The 21,316-nt window shown below is 41.9% G+C and overlaps 1 protein-coding gene across 1 annotated transcript; it reads right to left on the bottom strand.

Annotated features, from left to right (window-relative positions):
* Nucleotides 1-58: 58 nt before the first annotated feature.
* Nucleotides 59-21,305, bottom strand: LOC127362635 (SPARC-related modular calcium-binding protein 1-like). The gene is made up of 11 exons (XM_051398631.1): nucleotides 19,873-21,305; nucleotides 11,356-11,530; nucleotides 10,684-10,917; nucleotides 10,050-10,103; nucleotides 9,668-9,715; nucleotides 8,918-8,998; nucleotides 7,994-8,186; nucleotides 7,310-7,383; nucleotides 6,988-7,081; nucleotides 4,466-4,800; nucleotides 59-1,588 (listed from the first exon to the last, which is right to left on the bottom strand). Exons 1-10 carry the CDS (start codon nucleotides 19,951-19,953, stop codon nucleotides 4,467-4,469), a joined length of 1,368 nt encoding a protein of 455 aa, XP_051254591.1. The 5' UTR covers nucleotides 19,954-21,305; the 3' UTR covers nucleotides 59-1,588; nucleotide 4,466.
* Nucleotides 21,306-21,316: the final 11 nt, after the last annotated feature.

Raw genomic sequence — 21,316 nt, 5'->3', positions numbered from 1 at the left:
ATTATTACTGGCAAACAGTGTTCACAGTGTCACTGCTGAGATTAATGAAAAAAGGAAATGACAACACCCTTTTATTGAAATCACATTTGCAAACAAAAGAGAATCACTTGAAAAACTGAAAATAACTCAGGCGATGTTTATCAGTCATGGCATCAATTAGCAAACAATTTATTGCCTTAGAAAGTGCTGCAGACCAATATATCGTCTAAAATATACTGCATGAAAAATGATCAAGCAAAATGTGTATCAAAATATGTTACATCAATATATTGGCAACATGTTTATAAAATATGGAGAAGCAAAACATACAGAAAGCAGAGAGAGAAATAGGGGGATGGAGAGAAAGACAAAGAAAAGGAGTGAAGAAGGAAGAAAGTAAGGATGTTTGGAAAGGGAAAGTCATCAGGACTCAGAGAAAAGAGATTTAAGGTCCAGTGTGAATATAATATTCATAGGTGTGTTTTCATTAGTGTGTAATCACCTGAATAAAGTAAATTATTGTGTTTTTGTTACCTTAGAATGAGCGGTTTACATCTAGAGATGCCACAGGTCACCTTCCACGGAGTCCGTTATTTAGAACCTGCATGTTTCTACAGTAGCCCAGAAGGGACAAGCCATACACTGCCTCTAGATAGGGGCATTTGCGGTTCTAAATCCTACACACTGGACCTTTGAGGACAGGAGAAGTGAAGGAGGGATGAAACAAAGGAAGGACCTGATGATTCAAGCAAACTAGAGAAGGAGGGAGGACTCAAAGGAAAGGAAGGACCAAGGAGAGAAGAGTTCACAGAAGGTGAAAGGGATTAAGCAAAAAGATGCAAGGATGTAGAGGATGTTAGGAGAAGAGGGTAAACACAAAGGAAGGAAAGGGAATGAGGAAAGGATTCAGAGACAGCCCTGTAAATCATGGAGAGGAGGGAGGTGAGTGGAATGTCGAGTCAGTGAAAAAGGATGCATCATCAGTGTTAGTAAGACAAAAGCGATGACTGAGCATGTGATCTGTAGAACATGTAGAAAAAATACTCCCGTTTATTACAACATTAATAATGCCAGAGGAATCGATATGGCGTGATGGACAGTCTTCATACAGTTTCTGATATATTGCAGCCATTTCTGGATCATCTCGCTCAATATGACGCTACACCTGACCAGCAACACAATCTACTGTGTGCCGTCTGCCTCTCTCATGATGCAGCAGTGACACTAATTATTATCAGGCCCCGTTTTCTGTTTTCTGCACTGTATTATGGGAAATCCCAATAAAAATATCATTTAAAATAATAATAATAATAGAGGAAGCTTAAATCTTTCCATGTTAATTAAAAAATGTATGTGTGTATGTGTGTGTGTGTGTGTGTGTGTGTGTGGAACTACTGGGACTGGCAGGGGAATAGATAAGAAAAGGATAAATAGCTTTAATGACAGTGAGGACTAGAGGCGGTATTTATGTTTTGTCTCTTAATCAGCATAGGATGAAATTGTGAGCAATGACACAGCCACGATTTTATGGATGAATAAATAGAACCTTGAAAGGTGACGGGAGGGAACCAGTTGGCCTTTGGATTCGGGTCATTTGTCTCGTTGCTCCCTGTGGCAAAGAATGAGAGAGAGAGAGAAAATTAGCAGAGCGAAGAAAAAAGTAAATCCAAACTCTAGCCCAGCACATCCTCCGCCGGGTGTTGGCAGCTCCTCCGTCACCACCGGAGGTCACTGCTATCTTTCCCAGACACACGCCGTCACGCCCTTTATACTCTCACTCTCCTCATTCTGTGAACTATCAGCTGCTCCTCACCCCCTCTTGTCCTTCCTCTCTATCTGCCACCTTCAGATTCCTGCTCGCCTGGACAACTCTATCTCTCAGCAATCTTCCTGTTTATATTTTCTACAGCGAGTCTTTTCTCCCTTCCTCCTCCTCTTCTCACACGTGGGACACACTGCCGGCGTGAGCAGTGTGTGACGGCTGAGATGCTGAGGCTCGGATGCCCGTGGAGGCCACAGTGCTGCTGCTCTTCCAACACTGAGTTTGATAAATACAATAAAAGCCTCGTTAACGAATGAACACAGAAACACCAGAGAGCTTTAAAGTTAAACAGACTGAAAGCTCGGGGCAATCGCACTGTCTGTAGGGAACCGGAGGGTCAGCATGGAGCACAGTATGGAGTGTGGACCAATAGCTGAAGAGGTTCAAGTTCATCTCCTGGGCACAGCCGATGTGCCCTTGAGCAAGGCTCCCGGAGTAACTGTGTGAATTTCCCCAGTGGAGATGAATAAAGTTAATCTTTACATACAGGAGGTGTTGAGTTAAAAATATATATTTATGATATTCATATTTTTTTTCATACCTTTGCCGTTCTACAGATATATCACTGAAACTGTATTGAAAGGTGTTTGTGTCGCTGGTATAACGCCGATATAAGTATGAACAGATCATTTTCACTGTATTTTTGCTGGGAACCTAAAAAATAGACGAGACCTCAACTCTCTATTGACATGTTGCTTCAAGGTGCGTGCTGAGTGTGTGTGTTGTTTATCCTTTAAGATACACACATTGGAGCTGTCACAAGTCTCCTACAGGTGGTAATGAAGGATTTTAAGTACCATGGAAAATAAAATGTGACTATCCTTTATTGAATGTAAACAGAAAATGCTACTGTCCTCCATCATCTTGCCTTCATGTGTCCACTGTACCACACAGAACACTGTACGGTATTTCCATGCAGGTCAATGGGATCTGTATAGTAAGGCACTATAAGTTCTCTGTATAAACCAGATATTTTGTTTTGTATATGTCAACAGAAATTCCATAAATATTCATGTGGAAAAAGACTCTTTGTCCGGGGTGGGTTGAACAGTGACACTCACTCATAATTACACCCAGCTACTGTCGCTGCAACTCATAGAGCCGCACACAAAAATACTCCTCTAGCTGTCATGGGCGTCTGCGGCTGACTGATTAGTGAGCTGGTGTCACGGCCGAGCTGTGACTGATAGCTCGCTGACAAGCAGGCCATTTAACCGCTGCCCACGTGTGTTTGGATTTCATAAAGGTACATAAACACGCAGAAATTGGCGGGTGTAATTTGTCTGGCAGCCAGCCCAAAAAGCTCAGCTCTCCTGGGATCAACAGGAGTAACAACCTGGAGAGCAGAAAAAGACGCTTTTATCGCCGCCAGTGTGGACCAGACGCAGACACACACACACACACGCTCACACACACACACACACACACACACACACACACACACACACACACACACACACACACACACACACACACACACACACACACACACACACACACACACACACACACACACACACACACACACACACACACAGCGCAACCTGTCTGTCACTCACACTCTGAGCTGGAGGACTGAACTCAACCAGAAAGTAACTAGGTACATTAACTCAAGTTCAATACTTAAAGCTAGGGTAGTAAACAGGGAAGGACAGAACTAAATGTTTAAAACTATAATAAGAGAGTAAAAAATCTTGAATCTAAAACCTAACCAGGCTGCAAATGAACTGCCTTGAAAATAAAGGTTGAGTTTTTGGGTAAATGATATGTAACTTTGTTGTAGTGATTTGTAATTTCCACTCCACTCACTCAACTTCATAAATCAGATTTCCCTCATATTTTATTTCCACACAGCTTGAAGCAGAAGAAATGGACATTATTTGTGAGCAGAATTTTAAATAACCAATTTGTTTATCAACCTGTTCCATCTGTTCAGGAACCTTTTCATCTTGGCCGAAACACTACAAATGAGTTTTGTGTAGCCTCAGCAGGTTCGCTCTGAGCACCGGCTGGAGGCGGAGTTAAGCTGGCTGCTGCACCTGTTCTGAATCAGGTTAATTGGTTGATTGGCTCAGAACAGTTGGTACCGACGCAGCAGGCACACTGCTTTCTACTACACTACTGGGATAAACACAAACATGGCTGAAGGTGGCCAAGCTGCCACATGTTACTGTATTGTACCTTGGCTTAGGTTTAAAATAAGTTTTTTGTCTGCTTTGTTGCCAGTATTGCCTACATTAATGTTTGTTACCATAGTGTCTTCATTATTATCAAGAAAACCTTCACTCACAAACACAGTTACATATTTTATATTGTCCTTTATATATCCTTCTTTTCATATACCCTCTAGAAAATGCATTTTATGGTAGAAACATATATTTTCACAGAGCATATACAGTATTTACAGTTTAAAGCTGTCATGGCTGTCTGTCAGAGTTTAAAGAAAAGTATTTGAACCATTTAAGCCTGTCCATCTTGTGCAGCCCACATCCACTATACCCCTGTATTTGTGTGTTTTATTGCAGGTAATAATACAGGACAGTGGGAGTGGAAAAAAGGACTTTTAAAGTAGCCTAAGGGAAAATTAAAAGTTGCACTGGAAGCTATTTGACTGAAAAGAGGGGTATTTATCAGGTCATTTGTGACACACACACCAGGACCCACCTCAGAGGCCCAGGCAGACCCTGAGCTCCTCCAGCGTCAGGCCTCGGTCTCCGTCCCTGTCACAGTACTGAGCGAACTTCTTGGCGCAGCGTCGCGGCTTCAGCCTCCGTCGCAGGAACTGACGAAGGGGTCGAGCCTCGCGTTCGCTTAGCACCCCGCTGGAGTCCATGTCCAGGTGCCCGAAATGCCACCGCAGCACCGCCGCTGGCCTGGAGGATTCCACGGCCTCCGGAGGGGCAGGAGAAGCAACGTCCAGGGTCGAGGAGGAAGGAGTGGCAGAGGTTGGAGTGATGAAAGATGGAGAAGGAGCGCTGGAAGGAGGTGTGTTTGAGGGCCTGGTGGAAAGAGACACAACCCAGGAAGTCAGAGATCACTAGTTTAAAGGATTACTCCACTGAAAATTGGACACTTGTGATGAAAGGCTACCCCCTCCCTCAACTGTGCAAACCCTTCTGGCTGCACCTGATTGGACGATTTCTGCTCCAGGATTTAAAAACGGAACAACATGGCAGCTTCTTTGTAACGTTCTCTCATATTACGAACTCCAGTAAAAGTAGTCCAATGGAGTGCGTTTCTGAATTTTTGGTTTTGATATATTCTACAATCTTAAAAACGTTATTAATCCATCATAAACAAAACACAGACGCACAAAACAAAAAATTCCACACTAGTTTGTGTACTAGAAGTAGCTTCTGTAATGAAAGTCCTCATAAACCAAGAGGGTTGTAATATAATCAAAATGCATTCACACTCAGCATAAACTTGATAAAATCTAAAAATCAGGATTTCTAGTCAGCGGTTTGAGTGAGATTATTGTTCACACCCCAGCAGGCGTCATCGACAGGACACGCAGTTGGCATCTTCAGACACCTGTAATCACATTTCTGTGACAGAGCGTTCCCGAGTGTTCGCACCTTGACCAAATATAACCCCCGACTTCTATTTACGGTATTCCTGCAGAGCTCAATAAATATACAATTTCACAAGGACATGGCAGCCTGCTGAAAAAACTAAATTACCAGATGGCTTCTGGGTTCCTTATCAGTTATACAGTGAGCAAAAACCACAGCTTCAATTTTCTGTATCAGACCAAAAGACAAACAAACCTGGAATTCATTAAGTGTGTAGACACACAGATTGATGAAAATGAGACACGAAGACGACAAAGTGTGTTAAAAAGGAGGATGTTTGTTCACGAACTGGGAGAGAAACAGATTGAGAATGAGGTAAGTACAGAAAGACCGAAGTGCTGAAGAGAAACATAGGAAACAGATGGAGTTGGTTCGTTCTTCCAACAGTTTCCATCAGTTAATCACAGACTTGATCAGGTCTGTGTTCACTGAAGTGTGAAACTGGTTTCATTTGGCACTCGGAGAAGCAACTCAGCTCTGCAGAGGAAAGTTATGCATCCACTAAAGTCCAAGATGTTAGGTCACACACACAGAAAAGGCTCGTGCCTTTTAGCCCATGGAGTTTCTGACCACTAGTGCTGATGAGCCTTATCTGTACTGTTTGTACAGTATGTCCTGTTTCACAGTACAGGACTGACCAGATTAAAGGATCTGATCTGAATATTCTGCTTTTATTTGTAGTTCTATTTACTGCATATTTTTATTTTAGCATATTTTCCAGCTATAGGAACATCCTAATCCAGAGATCCAGAGAGAAAGACGTAACGTAACTACAGAAGCTCTCTACAACTGTACTCTGTGGCGAGTGCCATCCTCCTCTGAGCAGCATGCATGGGAATGAATAACAATAACATATATTTCTCATCGTTTCCCTGATGGTCTGAATAAGTTGCAAAATTTCTGCTAGTGGCTTTTCAGAAATAAAGTCACTAAGAGGGTCCCCCCCCAAAGAATGCGTGGTTACACCCTAGTGCACAATACAAATATAACACTGCTGAATGCAGAGGGTGGTGACAGTTAATGGCAGTAATTAGCCACAGGTGACAATAATAGAAAAAAGGATGACCACACATCAAATTCAAAAGAATTGCTGTTTTATGATGAAAATGCATTTAACATGTTTCCAAGGACTTAGTTATGAATTAAATACAGTTTGATGGGAAATATTAAGCGCTAAACAAAACATGTTTACTTACCTTTAAGGCACATTTTAATGCAGAGCTTTAGATAACAAGCCTCTTCATACATTCTGCTCATTGTTTTCTTATTATTGTTCTGTACACATACTAGATTTAAATTTCCAAGTTCACCCAATGCAATAACCTCTGCATTTACACAGCAAACATACAAACTAATTATCACATGTGACCGTGATGCATATCATTTTCTTAAAGACATTTAAACGCAGCCCAGCTGCATTAAGGATGCATCCTTGTCATGAATTTCCTAAACTAATTAAAGGAAAACTGAGGTTATATTCAAACTCTCTCCCTTCTTCACTCGTTCAACACTCAATAGTTTACCCAACTTACAGTAAATACGGAGTGATTCTGGACACAACCTTCACTGATCACTGAACCTGCTGTGCTGGTAGATAGAAGATAGACTTACTGGTGGGGACTCAGACTTCCAGCATGCAGTGCTTCCAGCTGCAAAGCTCTAACCAGACTCTGTAGAAACTGCTTCTTAAGAGTTCCAGGACACCCTGAGGGAACAGAGGAGAGAGGACAGTAACCCTAGATGTTAGAGTCTTTGGCCTCTCCACATGTCTACCCTGCTGGACTGCCCTCCTGTTTAATGTCTACTGCTGTTTCTGTCACTTTCCTCTGGAGAGGGGACGGACATTAAAATCCCTGTTTTACAAATTATAAATGAAGAAAACATGATGAGGTGTTTATATTCCTGTAAGCTGACAAGGGAAACTCATATTTACCTGGCAGAGGTTTGTCCCTGTACCTCCTGTCGGTTGGCACCTCCTCTGCCCCAGTGCAGTCTGGGATGTGATTCCTGCAAATGTCACAGCCTTTAAAGCATCTTATTTTCTGAAATGGTCAGTATTTCAAATTAAAACCAGAGTAAATCTGCCAGTAGGAAAAATAAATGTGTTATTTAACAGTGAATTTTTTTCCCTGGTAAATAACAAAATGAATATTTTGTAATTAATTACAGCCAGAGATAGCGTAGACACTGCTTTCCTGCAGGAGTAATACAAATACATTATTAGGCCTCAGGGAGTTTATTTCTCACACCAGTGAACCAAAGAAAACCATCAGATGAAAACAGCGACCACTTTCAGCTGAGCGTCAACAACGCTGATAAACCCCCCCGAGAACAGAACCAAACGCAGTTCATCCTGATTTGTTCTGTGTGTTTCCTTTAGGGGAACCCAACCAGGGAACAGGGACAGTAATTGGTTTAAAATTGGATTATTAAGATTAACTGCTTCTGTGCGTTAGTGCGTAATTATATCTGTGCCTATATGAACCCAACATATCCAATGAGGAGAGGGGAGAGGAATAAAGAGAGAGAGAAAATCAAAAAGAAAAAAAGATTTGAAATCGATTGACAACTGACGGACGGACGGACGGACTGACTGACTGATGGACTGACTGATTACCTTGCAGAGGTGCCTGGTAGCGGCCTGCCGCTGTCCACCCTGACACACCAACAGTAACCTGTAGCAGTGTGACACTGCACGGGGTTGTAGCGGCCGTCTGCAGTGCATTCTGGGATGAAACGCTCTTCCTGCCAGGGTGAACGCATGTGAGAGAGCATCGACGCTCGCTCCCGCTCACAAGTCTGAGGACTGTCTACACACACACACACACACACACACACACACACACACACACACACACACACACACACACACACACACACACACACACACACACACACATTACATATCTGTGAGAAATTTACTTAAATCTGTATGCTAACCTAAATATAATTTCTTATTTTGAGTTTTGTCCCCAAAATGAATCCATAGAAGGATTTGTCCTCCACATTCCCATACATGAGGGTGAATATATTAAAAACACTTCAGATTATAATGCAGTCCAGTACAAGACCACATTTCCTTCAACAAAAACTGACTTTGTACAGACAGATGTTGTGGCAAAGCTGTTGCGTTAGACTGTACAAGTGTATCTAATAAAGTGGCCGATGAGCGTATAAGCATAGTTACTTAGTTATTATTATTAATATATACTCAAACTGGACAATTCAGTCATTAAGATACAGAAATAATGCTAGAATAATAACAAACATGTATTAACACATTTTAAAATGTGACTAAGACTGTAACTGTTTCTGTAAATGTTGGACTGTAATTAAGTTTCACTTTGTGTAACAGTAATGAAAACCTGGTGACAGTGTTGTAGAACAAAGTAAAGACATATAAATATTTAAAGAAATAGTTTCCTAGTCATCATATTATATTTGCAATGTATATTTTACTTTCCCTGAGTTAATCTGATCAATAACACACACAAATGTCACATCAGTATCGTCCCCTCACACAAGCAGCAGGCACTCTTACCGGAGGGTCGTCTGACTGAGCGGTTTCCTTTGGGGTCAGAGTTCAAAAGGATGGTCACCCATAACGGAGGAGCTGTCAGCTCTGGAAAAGAGAATCTTACTGTCACACAATGTTTAAAGGTATTTCTGCTTGTGGAGAAGTTGCAAAGAGAAGAGCACCTGTCTGTCTGTGATGTTTTACACCAAAACAAACCAAAGTGACAAGCTTACAGTGGCAGAGACCCAATTCCTGAGGGAAAAGTCTTTCTCTTTAGCTGCTAAATGCTCTACTGTGTCCACCAGGTAGTCTCTAACTGTGTCTGTCTGTTGTCTGATGCTATGCGGGTAATGTAGAGTGAGCTTTTTCACTAAAAATAGCTGTCTGCTGCTACGAGAGCAGTAAGAGTGAACCAAAACAGTTACATTGTGTCATGAAGCCTATATTGTCATTTGGTACTTTGTTATTATAAAAATATTGATTATAGGTGCTTTAAAATCCCTTTAAGCTAGGTTAAAGACAGTTTTAAGGAAGGTTACCGGAAATGTAAAGAAAAAACTATGTGTACAGCTGTACATTTCGAGTAGGGGAATTGGCTTGGCAAGTATTTGTTTTGGCTGCTGAGTTTGGAGTAGCTGGTGGGAGTTTTAAAGTTTGGATAAAAGTGGTTTATTGGTAAGTGGATAACGTATATTCAGTGCAGGCTCGGTCTGATGGTTTTTATGTAAACGTGTACAACACAGGATCCTTATCGGAGAAGGTTCGGTTTGTCACCTGCAGGTTTTCTGGGGTTCAGTGTAGGCTCCGGTTCACCAACTCCATCTGGAACACAAGAAAAGAGAGTGAAAATAGCAAGAATGAGGGAGGAAACTGGAGGAAACTGAGGAGGAAAGCGAGTGAAGAATCAGGGGAGAGTGGAGTGAAAATTAGACAGAGAGACATTTTTGGAGTACTGGCATGTGGAGTGGTTCCTGTAGGTGTGTCTGGCAGGGATACAACCAGTGTCACGCCAGGAAAATCCAGAAAAAACTTTAAATGAGAACCATACAGAAGTAACTTTACAGTGAAATTAAGCACAAGTATATATTCAGGTAGATATATAAAATGTAAAGAGAGCAATGCTGCCTGTGAATTTGGAGTGCAACATCTTCCTCACCTTGGATTGGAGCTGAATCTGCATCCGTAATCTGAGCCAACTTGGTCATGTGATCTGTTTGGGATAATATATTTAAAAACTCTTCAGTGTGGAAAATACACAACCTTTCATGCAGATTTCATTAGAGTAACATAAATGTGGCCTCAAATACTTGTTCAAAATCTTCTTAAACAGCAGCCTGAGACTGGCTATACTGAGCAAAAATGCCCCTCTGGATAAATAAAGGTAGAATTATAATATTAATAATCCATAAACCCATTAATTCTGAGGATTAATTATCAACACCAAAGGGGCTTTTTATCCTTTACAGGTGTACAGGTTTTGACAAGAGGAGCTTAAGACTACCAATGAAAACAGTACAAAATGTGAAAATCACTTTCTATACTGTGTGTTAATCCTCCTCAGTCAACACAAACTGAGTTAACACTTAATCTCTTCATTATATGGTATAAAGACAGCACAGTTTTGACGTTTGATTGATTTGTTTGATTTTTAAGATGCACCACATACACACAGGTGACATATTGAGGGTAGAAACTAGTGCAGATTCTCCACAGGCCCTTTGAGAATCTTTGACGAAGGCAGATTTTCCTTTAATTGTTCACACATTTGTGTAAAATAAAGTATATCTGACCAGTGCAGTTGGGGGTCAGATGAAGGACTGAGGTGCCACTGACAGGTTTGCCGTCGGGCGTGGAGCACCAGCAGTATCCGGTCTGGCTGTGGCACTGCACTGGCAGGAAGTGACCGTCCGGGTGGCACTCTGGCACAAAGACAGCAGCAGCTGGGCTAACATGGCCGCCACTGTTGTGAGCACTGGGCTCCAGGGCCTGAGTCCGGGCCAGCTGGCATTTGGACTGACTAGGATCTAAAACCAAAGGGAAATCAAGACATTAGCATCCACATGCTTGTCTTTTGTACTTGTGACTACACATCAGTGGTGATGTAGCGTTGTGTTACAGTGCATTGTGAGGTGCTGTACAAGACCACCACTAGAAGCAGACAGTTTTTCTGTCTGGTTGTATTTACTCTTTATGTCTCCTCTTATTATGGGCAGGGTCATTATAGAAATAAGTTACATATAATAAAAAAAGTTTTATTTAGCTTCATTGTGTTTCATCTTTTTGTATAAAATCAGTGTCCTTATATATTGGGTCTATTTTTGCATGCATGTTATAGTATTGTGCAAAATAAATAAGTAATGCATCAACATTGTCTCCAGGGAGCTGCGTTCAGTTAACGTATGAGCGACATGGGAATCATCATCATCAACAGGTTGTGATGATGTAGCTGTGGAGGAGTGTACCTGAGCAGTGTGCTCGCGGGACGAGGCGGAGCTGTGTGTTGATGCACTGTGCCCTCTGGAAGGCACACAGCGATTTATACAGCCTGCCGTTGCTACCACACATGGCTCTGTTGCGCCCCATCTGACAGTCCAGGACACAACCGCGAGGCCACATGTTCTCTGAGATCAGGAAAGGCTGCAAATACACAAACATATGAACTAATTATATTAAAATCTCTACCCAGCTATTGGGAACTATATGCTGCTGTTAATAGCATTCAGTACAAATGTGCACCGATGTCTTCTTTACTTTGTGCTGCAGCAGCTTACACAGAGCAACACCACTTGGCATCCATATTTCCTCCCTCCTGTAATTCTCTACCACCCGCAACAACAGAGGTATCAGGTGTATCAGTCAAAACCTTTGACCATCTTCTGACAGCTGAGTGCAGCTGTGCACTAACACAAGTGTCCCAAACACTGCAGGTGGAAAGAAGACATACACTAAAAAGGCATTTTATAGCCTGAAGGATGAACTGGCTGCTAGGGTGTCAGGCTCTCAATGTCACGCCTGCAAAAACTGGACTGAAGGAGAGAGGAAACAAGGAAAGAGGCAGAATGAAAGAGGGTGAGAAAGTGAGTGTCACAACAGTCAACACACCTGAAGCATGCAAACATTTCAGGATGGCTGAGCACAGGCAGAGAGTGTGAAAAAGTTTGTGGGTCTTCCCCTCACCTGTCTTTTTACCCGTGAGAGCTCCAAATTAGCAAACTAGTGAGTGAAAAAACTTCACCAACTGAGGTGAGGATGGCAGCATCCTCCCTGCACAGAGATGCTGTGTCTCCATCTCTGTCTCTGCTGTCAGGAACTGTGAGAGGAGGAGGAGGAGGAGGAGGAGGAGGAGGAGGAGGAGGAGGGCAATTGGCTTTGTGCCTGACAGAAAGACTTCTACACAGAATTTTTTTTCAAGCTTAATAGGAGCTTTTATACAAATGTAAAACGAGTCACTGACAGCAGAATATTTTGGAATAGCTCTATGAAAAGCTCTAACTAGCCAATAGAAACACGTTTCCTTCCCAAAAGCTTTATGCACCTGATACTTAGCCAACAGCTTTTTATGCCGTACGCTGCTATTTCCTCTTTTATGAGCTGACAAATTTAATAATATTCTAAGATTCAGTAAATTGCTTCTATAATAATTCTGAAGTTCTAACATTGCCGTAAGTGAGGAGGAATACAGTTGAGAGGATTATTAGTCTCTAACAGCCTCTACACTGTAGAGTGCCACCATAGCAAATAAACAGTGTAGAGACACAGAGGGTCGTGGAGGGAAATATTTTCCAAAATGTGTTATCCTTTCTTGCCATCAGAATGTTTTCTTGTGTCTGATCAGGAGCAACAATGAGAATGAATGTCACTTTCAAAATAATAACTTACCAAGAAAAGTTAAAGGACAAGTGTGTAGGATTCAGAGGCATCGAGTGTTGAAATTGCAGATTGCAACCATTTGCAGCCTTCCGAGCGTGTAGGAGAAACTACGGTGGCTGAGCAACTCACAAAAAAAATCAAAGCCCCTATCTACAGCTAGTGTTTGGTTTTTCTGTTCTAGGCTACTGTAGAAACATGGTGGTTCAACATGGTGGACTCTGTGGAAGAGGACCCGCTCCCTCTGTAGATAAAACCAGCTCATTCTAAGGTAATGAAAACACAATGCTTCTTATTTTCACATGATTATACACTAATGAAAACCTATGAATATTATATTCCATTTCTGCCAATAGATCTCCTAAATGTTACACAATGGACCTTTAATTTTCGCACAAATAATTTATCAAATTCCTCACACACTCAGAGTTAATTCTGTACATGGAAATATAAATACAGAAAACTCACCCAGACCGTTGGTTGGATTTTATTTGTCACTCCAACAAAATCAAACTCTACAATAGGGACAATATTTTCTCCCTTTCCATTCGAGGCAACTGTGAATGTCTGGTTTTGTCCAGATACTGAATCAAAAATGTATAAACTGCAGGTAAACAAAATATAATCACAGAGCATCTGACCCTGTTGTAAGGCTTTTAAAAGAAACCACCCATAGGTGCCACTGGATAGGATTATTGGTTCAGTGTTAGAGAGATAAAGGAGTGCCTTCAACCACAGACCAACCAACAACATGAGATAATATAAGGGTCATATGATTGATGGTGCTATTCTAAGATGCTCCAGTACACTGGTTCTCAAACTATGGCACACAGACTACTGATGGCATGTGAGCTCCCTCTGGAGGAATCACTCAAATATATTTTTTAAATGAAATAGGTTAATTTGAAAACATATAGTACTATCAAAATACTACAGCAATAAGTAATCTTCTTATTAGGAATAAAGCTGCATGAACTGTCTTGGCTGAGTAAGGTCAAACTAAACTACTCTATAATTTAACACTGGTCTTAATGAGAGGTTGTACACAGTGTAAAAACCTACAACTAAAAATACTGACTGATGATCAGCATTAGTTATTATCAGAATGATCTTTTAAAATCCTGTAGTTTACTGTAAAATGCTGCACACCTTAATACCAAATAGGACTGTGCCTGAAGGAGAGGAGAGGAGAGGACAAGAGGGGAGAGGAGGGGAGAGGAGAGGAGAGGACAGCAGAGGAGAGGAGGAGAGAGGAGGGGAGTCTGGCGAGCGTGATGATCCAAATTACTCCCACATGCTCATCTAGCTGCCTGACAACACACTCTGAGCTCAGGATCAGACACAACTTCACACTTGTCCAAAATATACATTGAGATTCGTCACACTGACACACACACTCACTGAAAACCGCAGAGACATGCAAGGTAACACACATCCAACACACACACACACACTGACGCCACCTTCTCACTCTTCATCAGTGCCTCTTTGTCCATCAGCCTCCCCTCTCTCACTGCACACACATACTGAGTGGGACGCACACACACACACACACACACACACACACACACTGAAACCAAACCTACCCCCTTTGAGTGTACTGGTGCAGGTTGCTCAACTACAGGGTCTTCTGATTTAACTTTATGTCCAGATGACAGATTTCCTTTTGAAGATTACCAGCCAACAAGACCAACTGTACTGATGCATTTTTAACACAACATCAATAATAAGAAGTGTACAATGAAATCTTCTACAGTTGTCCGACACTTTCTCTTAACCTTAAATGCTTTTTTGGCACTGCTGGCCATCCCCACTGAAACAATAAAAGCAAATCTGGACGGTGACAGTGTCAAACTGTCTGCCTTTATGGAAAGATGGTGTGAAATAGAGGTGGTGGATGGAGGAGGAGGAGAGTTAGGGTGTAAGGAATCTGAAATAGTGATGAAGAGTATAGCTTCACTAAAGTCTGAAACATTGCAGCCCGTCCAAGCAAAACACAAAATCATTTCTGCCCAAACCCTCACTGAACCACAAGTGCAGCTGACACAGTAAAGAAATGTCTGACTACTAACAGCTGAAAATATGTTTCCTCTTGTCAAGGTATCAATGTCCTCAAATGTCTTGTTTTGTCCAAAAGACATTCAGTTTACTGTCAGAGAGGACTTAAGAAACCAGAAAATATTCATAGTTGAGTTGCTAAAATCAGAGCATTCAGACATTAAAAAACTATTAATCGACTATCAAAATAGTTGGTTCGACTAATCGCTGCAACTCGGTTACCAAGGTTCTCCAAGTCTGTTGTTGATGTACCTGTGTGGTTTGGTCTGAGTCATTTTGTTTGTTTCCACACAGGAATGGACAGCTAAAAGAGCGTTAGTTAACTGAGAGTTAGTTAACTGAGCGTTAGTTAACTAACTGAGCGTTAGAAGATACTGGCTGAATTGACTTGAATTAAAATGACTGACTGCACCTTTAAAGGACCAGTGTGTAGGGTTTAATGACATCTAGCGGTGAAGGTGCAGGTTGCAACCAACTGAATACAGTTCGCCTTCCAAGCATGAAAAAACAGAGAAAGGCCCTATCGAGAGTCAGTGCTAGGTTTGTCCTTTCTGGGCTACTGTAACATGGAGGCGGAGGACACTAATGAAAACATACCTATGAATATTATCTCCTATTTCTGCCAATACAGCCTCGTAATTTCTTACACACTGGGCCTTTAAATAAGAAATGAAATGAAATCCTCAGTTGTATCCTGTTGGCATGAAAGTTAAACTGTAAGGGAGAGAAAGAGAAAAACAAGGGTAGAAAGGAAGGGGAACAGAGGAGGAAAGAGAGAATAAAGGGAGCAGTGGAAAGAGGAAATTATGAGAGAATGGAAGAAGGGAATAAAGGAATAGTGGAAATAAGTTTGGAATTGAGAATGGAAAGAAGGGGGAATGGAGGAATAGAGAATGGAGGAAACAAATGTGGGACTCATAGAGGTGGAGGAAAAGACTACAACTAAAAATGGTGGGAGGGATGGAAAGAGGAAGAGAAGAAAGAAGAGAGAACATGAATAAGGAATATGGAAATAATTGAGGAAGGATAAAGAAAGAATGGAGGGATGAAAAGAGGTATGAGTGGAAGGACTACAGCAGGGAGAAATCAGAGAATGGAGGAAGGAAAATATGAATGAAGAAAGGAACAGAGGGAGACATGGGAAAATAAAAGAAAGGAGGATGAATTCAGGGAGAAATGTTGCTAAGAATAAAGAAAGAAAGGTGGAATGAAAGAGGGAAGGTGGAGAAATATAGGGATAGAGGAGTGAAGGGAAAGAATGAAGGAGCAGATGTATGAAAGGAGGTTCTGGACACAGGTCAGGACACATTACAGGGGAAAGACTTGTGGATGAGTGGAATCGAGGAAGGCGTGCAGAGAGAATGGACACAGGAATGAATGTCTGGGTGGAATGAATGAGAAGGAGAGAGGTTAGTGGGAATCGTGGAATGGGGGGATGAAGGGAGGAGTAGCAGGAGCCCAGCTGCAAAGTGTTGGGCAGACTGGATTTCCTGTCTGTCAAGTAGAACTACAGCAACTACAATATCCTCAGTGTTAAAACAATTACCACCAGTGTTTTTGAGCATATAAAACTGCAGCCAGAGTGAGTGTGTGTGTAAGAGAGAGAGAGAGAGAGAGAGAGAGAGAGAGAGAGAGAGAGAGAGAGAGAGAGAGAGAGAGAGAGTGAGCGAGCAGCAGAGAAAGTGAGAACAAGCTACCACTGTCTCCTCCTGCCTTACACATTCCAGATACCGCCGACCGGCTGCTTTAGGAAAACATATAAACTCATCTCCAGTTTAGTGAAAGCCGGCGTTTGGCCTGGAAAAGGGTCGCTGATGCTGCTGAAAGGCCTGTTGACACCCAGTGGTGGGATTCAGCGTACGGGGGCTCGCTGAGGAGTGAGACGCTCGCTTGTGAACGCAGCTCTTTCTCTCTCTGCCTATAAACCCGTCCACAGCGATCATTAACACGCAGACACGCGCCGATGGATGAGGATACGTTTAACGTGTCAGGGGGATTCAGAGGTGTGTGCGTGTGTGTGTTTACATACATCACTTTCACACACGTTTACTCTCCTGATGGAGACTGTCGCTTTCCTGCAGGCACAGAGTGTGTCTGTGCTGCTCACTTTATGCACACCTTAAAGGAGCAGACCACTGTATTTTTGTATGGTTTTAGCCCATTAAACACTAATTACCTGCACTTTACATTAACTGCAGACCATTTCCAAAGCGAACGCTCAGTTTCCAGATTGATGTCCGACCTTTAAATAAGCCTCTGACTTCAGTACATTTAAGTACGTTAAGATATCATTTATTGATCCCTGTAGGAACATTTGCTGTCTGCATTTAACCCATCCTCAGTGTTAGGGGCAGTGGGCAGCCATTGTTCAGCACCCATGGGACCAACTCTAGTTGTAAGCCAGAGCCTGACAGGAGACACATGTTATGATGGCAGAAACAGCCGGAGAAAATCCACAAATAAAAGGGGAAAACGTGAGCTCCAACCCAAAACCCTCTTGTTGTGAGGCGAGGTCATGGCACCCCAGTGTTTTGTTGTCGTCATCATGGATATAGAAACACAGATACAGCGTTCTGGACATCTGCATGGTCGACATACTGGGGAGGTCAAGATCCGTTAATTAACAGTACTGAGATGAAGACAAGATCCACTGCAACCCGCTTGATTCTGAACCCATTTTAATGAAGTTTGGTTTAAAAATCTGATAAATTGTGAGAATGATTTCAGTTATTGGCGGCGGATCTAATCAGCTCTATGGCAAAACATTAACCTTCTGAATAGCAACAACTTCCAGCGGGATAAGCCGGCTCTGATCTATGAACAGGCAACATCAATCGAAATATTTTGAACTTTAGCTTTTCTCAGTTTCTCTAAAAATGTAGATTTCTATATCTACTGTATTGTTATAAAGCCTCCCTGTTTATGTGGAATTTATCAACAGGAAAACAAATAATTCAACACAGGTTAATTGTTCCTGCCAGTTTCATGGATTTGACAAGTAGTTTGTAGCCTACCATGTGTTTATACTGCATGCACCAGCTCACACACACTAGTATACACATGCTGCATATCTATGGTTGTCATCATTCAAGTACCTATCTGCATATCTACCTACAGTACAGTACAGTACCTATCTGCATATCTACCTACAGTACAGTACAGTACCTATCTGTGTACTATATTGCGTAGAATATAGACAGAAACATTACAACACGGGAGCATTTTGAAAAACACATCCTTCCTTCATTTAACATCCATTAGTTTTTGTCAATATTTAATATGTATTTTGCATTAACCTGTGGTACCGCTGCCATATTCTACTGGAGTCTATAGTGAGTCTCTGACTTTAGTGACCTTAATATATTTGGGCAGATTTCTACATGCACTCAGTGTAGCTGTGATATTTGTATAACATACTGTTAAAATATATTATAGGATTACTGTGGCTCTTTTTCACAAGAGTTCTCACCTTTCTCTCTCTCTCTCTCTCACTCTCTCTCTCTCACACACACACACACACACACACACACACACACCTGTCTGGTTCCCCTGAGGAGCAGGTCAAATATTTGCCTGGCAGCAATGTGTGTGGGTTTATGGTTTGGTCTTACTGGCTGGTGTTCCCCCACCATCCTCCAGGGAGCTCTCTCTCTCTCTCTCTCTCTCTCTCTCTCTCTCTCTCTCACACACACACACACACACACACACTAACTCAAACATGAAGATTAATCTCTTCATCCTGAAAACTAATATTGTCGTTACGCTGCCAGAATAACAAAATTAATGGCACACAGTTTTGGATTTTGTGTTGTTGTCAAGTCTGTTTGACTAAACCAATTATAAACCAAAGTTGATCAAAACTGGCAACATGGAGCCAATTACACACACACACACACACACACACACACACACTTTACTGCTTACAAGCGGAGAGATTGTTTTTGTTACCCAGTTAAAACTGAATAGTAGAATAGTGCTGAGAAAGATACTCTTCATTGTGTTAGAGGACAATGTTGGTGTACAGAATCTGGCTTTAGATTTTGGAACTTTATGGAGCAGACCTGTAGAAAACTTTCTCTTATTCTTTGACTCAACCTTTAACTTTATACAGCACATATTATCGTGCTGTAACTTCTGTCTTTAGCGTTTAAAGGGGTTCATTGGAAATACAGCACAGATGTTCTCTGTAAAAGCTTAATGGGTCAAAATAAGTTACATTTTACAGCAGCTAATGTCAAAATAAATCAAAATCAAACCAAAGGAATAACGTCAGAACTAAAGGCTAACAGTAAATCAATATATCAAGCAGAGAAGCAGAAAACAAAGAGGCACCTTGACACAACGTTACAAAAACTCTGTGCCTTTTCAACAACTTCTCCATGTAAAAAGATTTGAGAGTTCTAGGTGCAGTGGTTTTGGATCTGGACCTGGTCTAATGCGGTCTATGTGCTGAAAAAAGTGTGAAATGTGTCTTTAATGCATTTTCACAAATAGAATAAAGGTTTCACAAATCAGAGACTGTGTTTTTATGAATCTTCAGGGTCTGTACATCAATCCAGTCCAGATTTGAGAGGTCTAGGTACAGTGGTTTTTGATCTGGACCTGGTCTAATGAGGTCTTGGTGTAAAACAAAAACGGTGAAATCTCCCCTTTAGCATTTTCACAAATAAAATAAAAGTTTCACAGATACAATCGTAGGTGTCAGGCAAAGCTGATGTCTTACCTAAAATGTCTAAAACGTTTTCACATCAAGAAGTGTCACAAAAAACAGACAATCAGTGGACAAACAGTCGCACTGCACAATAAGTTAATTTCCCCTTAACTTTCCCCTTAAGTGCCGAATCGGAGGCTGGCGAATCGGAAGCCAACTTCAGCGTCGTTTTACAGAAGGTATTTTGAGTTGTGTGTCACATTATAGCCTTCATTAATGCGCGCGTGCAGTAATAGGTTTACACTCGTTAGCTGCGGAGGTTCGCCTCAGATTTTAAAAGCTCGCATGAAACTGAAAGCTCAAAGTTTCCCACACTCAAACGCTGAGTAAGTTCTGGTCCTACCGCTGTTCTGTCGGTCTGAACCGACTCCGAGAGCAGGAAGACGAGCAGCGCGCGGCAGGTGAAGGTGAGCGCGAGCATCATTCCTGCCACGGCGGGCCAGAGGAGGAGCGGCCGCGCGCCCCGAGCTCCCTGTTGTTCCGAGGTTTCAAAGCGCCGCAGTGCGCGCGCAGCGGGCACAGCCAGGCTGTTGTTGTCGTTGTTGTTGTTGTTGTTGTTGATGATGAGAAGAGGTCTAAACAACAATGGTCACGTCACGGCTTCAGCGTCACTTCTTCGGATGTCACCGAGCTGCTCATGTTGTTGGTCTCGAGCTACTCCAAGGGGGCACAGCGGCGCGCGTGAATGCAGGACCGACAGTCGGTGCTGCACGCGCAGATCAGACCCCCTCCCTCCCCAAAAGGTACTGCCCATTTCCGTTCCTCGAGCCTGAAACCAGTTCGTTTAATCCAACAGGTGAGACCAGCAGACCCCGCGGGCAGCCGCACACCTGTGATATTACATCACTGTCTTTATACCTAATATAATGGAGGTGGCCAGAGCTAACACACACCTCTGTACTCTAGCTGTAACCTCACTATCACTATTAATAACAATCAATAAAGTTGCTCCAATGTCCCAAAAAATTGGACACAAAGTTCAAATGTTCCTCCTTTTGCTGGGGGCCACCTACAACCCACTCAAGGACCCCTGTTGGTCCCCGCACCCCAGTTTGAAAACCACTGTCAAAGAAAATGAACATTATTCACAAAATCTCTCCAAAGTTTGAGCTTAATTCACTTTTTATACACATTCAGTTGCATTTTAATGTACATGCTGACAGCCTTGTATTGTATATGGCACATTAACTGGAACCAATGTTGTTATTTGATTAAAGTTGTACTTTATCTTTAATAATTAAATAAAAGTAAAGCTCTACATCTCAGTGCAGACTAATCTACTTCTCATTATCAGTCATATTCTCATCACACCAGGTTTCCTCCAGAGCAGGAACGTCTCTTTTAACCTCATGTGTTTTAATTAAATACAATAAAAAGTGAAGATGAAATTGCAATTTAATCAATTGTTGGGGAGGGATCAAAACAGTTTCCTTTGCTATATAATAGACCTTTTTCACAGCAGACATTTTGACAGAAAATAGGGTAAACACAGGCGTCCCCAATGATACTAATAAAAGGTTCCATTCAGGTCAGAGTGCTATATGAAAGGTTCTGCTACACTAAATGGAACAGAGCCTTAGTTAGTGTCCCCTGGTGTTTACCCTACAATTTAATGCCAAAATGCCTGCTGTGAAAAAGGTCTATTTTATAAATCAATCTGTTGTGGTATGATGGCACATCAAACCTCCAGGGTTATATCATCATGAGGCAGTTTGAGATAAAACCAAGATGGCAGTTTGTTGTTGATTGTTGCTTTCATTTTCACCAAAAACTTTTTTCAAAATCCC

The sequence above is a fragment of the Dicentrarchus labrax genome, unplaced genomic scaffold (assembly GCF_905237075.1).
Source record: "Dicentrarchus labrax unplaced genomic scaffold, dlabrax2021, whole genome shotgun sequence".
Lineage (NCBI taxonomy): Eukaryota > Metazoa > Chordata > Actinopteri > Moronidae > Dicentrarchus > Dicentrarchus labrax.
This window is presented reverse-complemented; position numbering and strand designations above follow the sequence as displayed.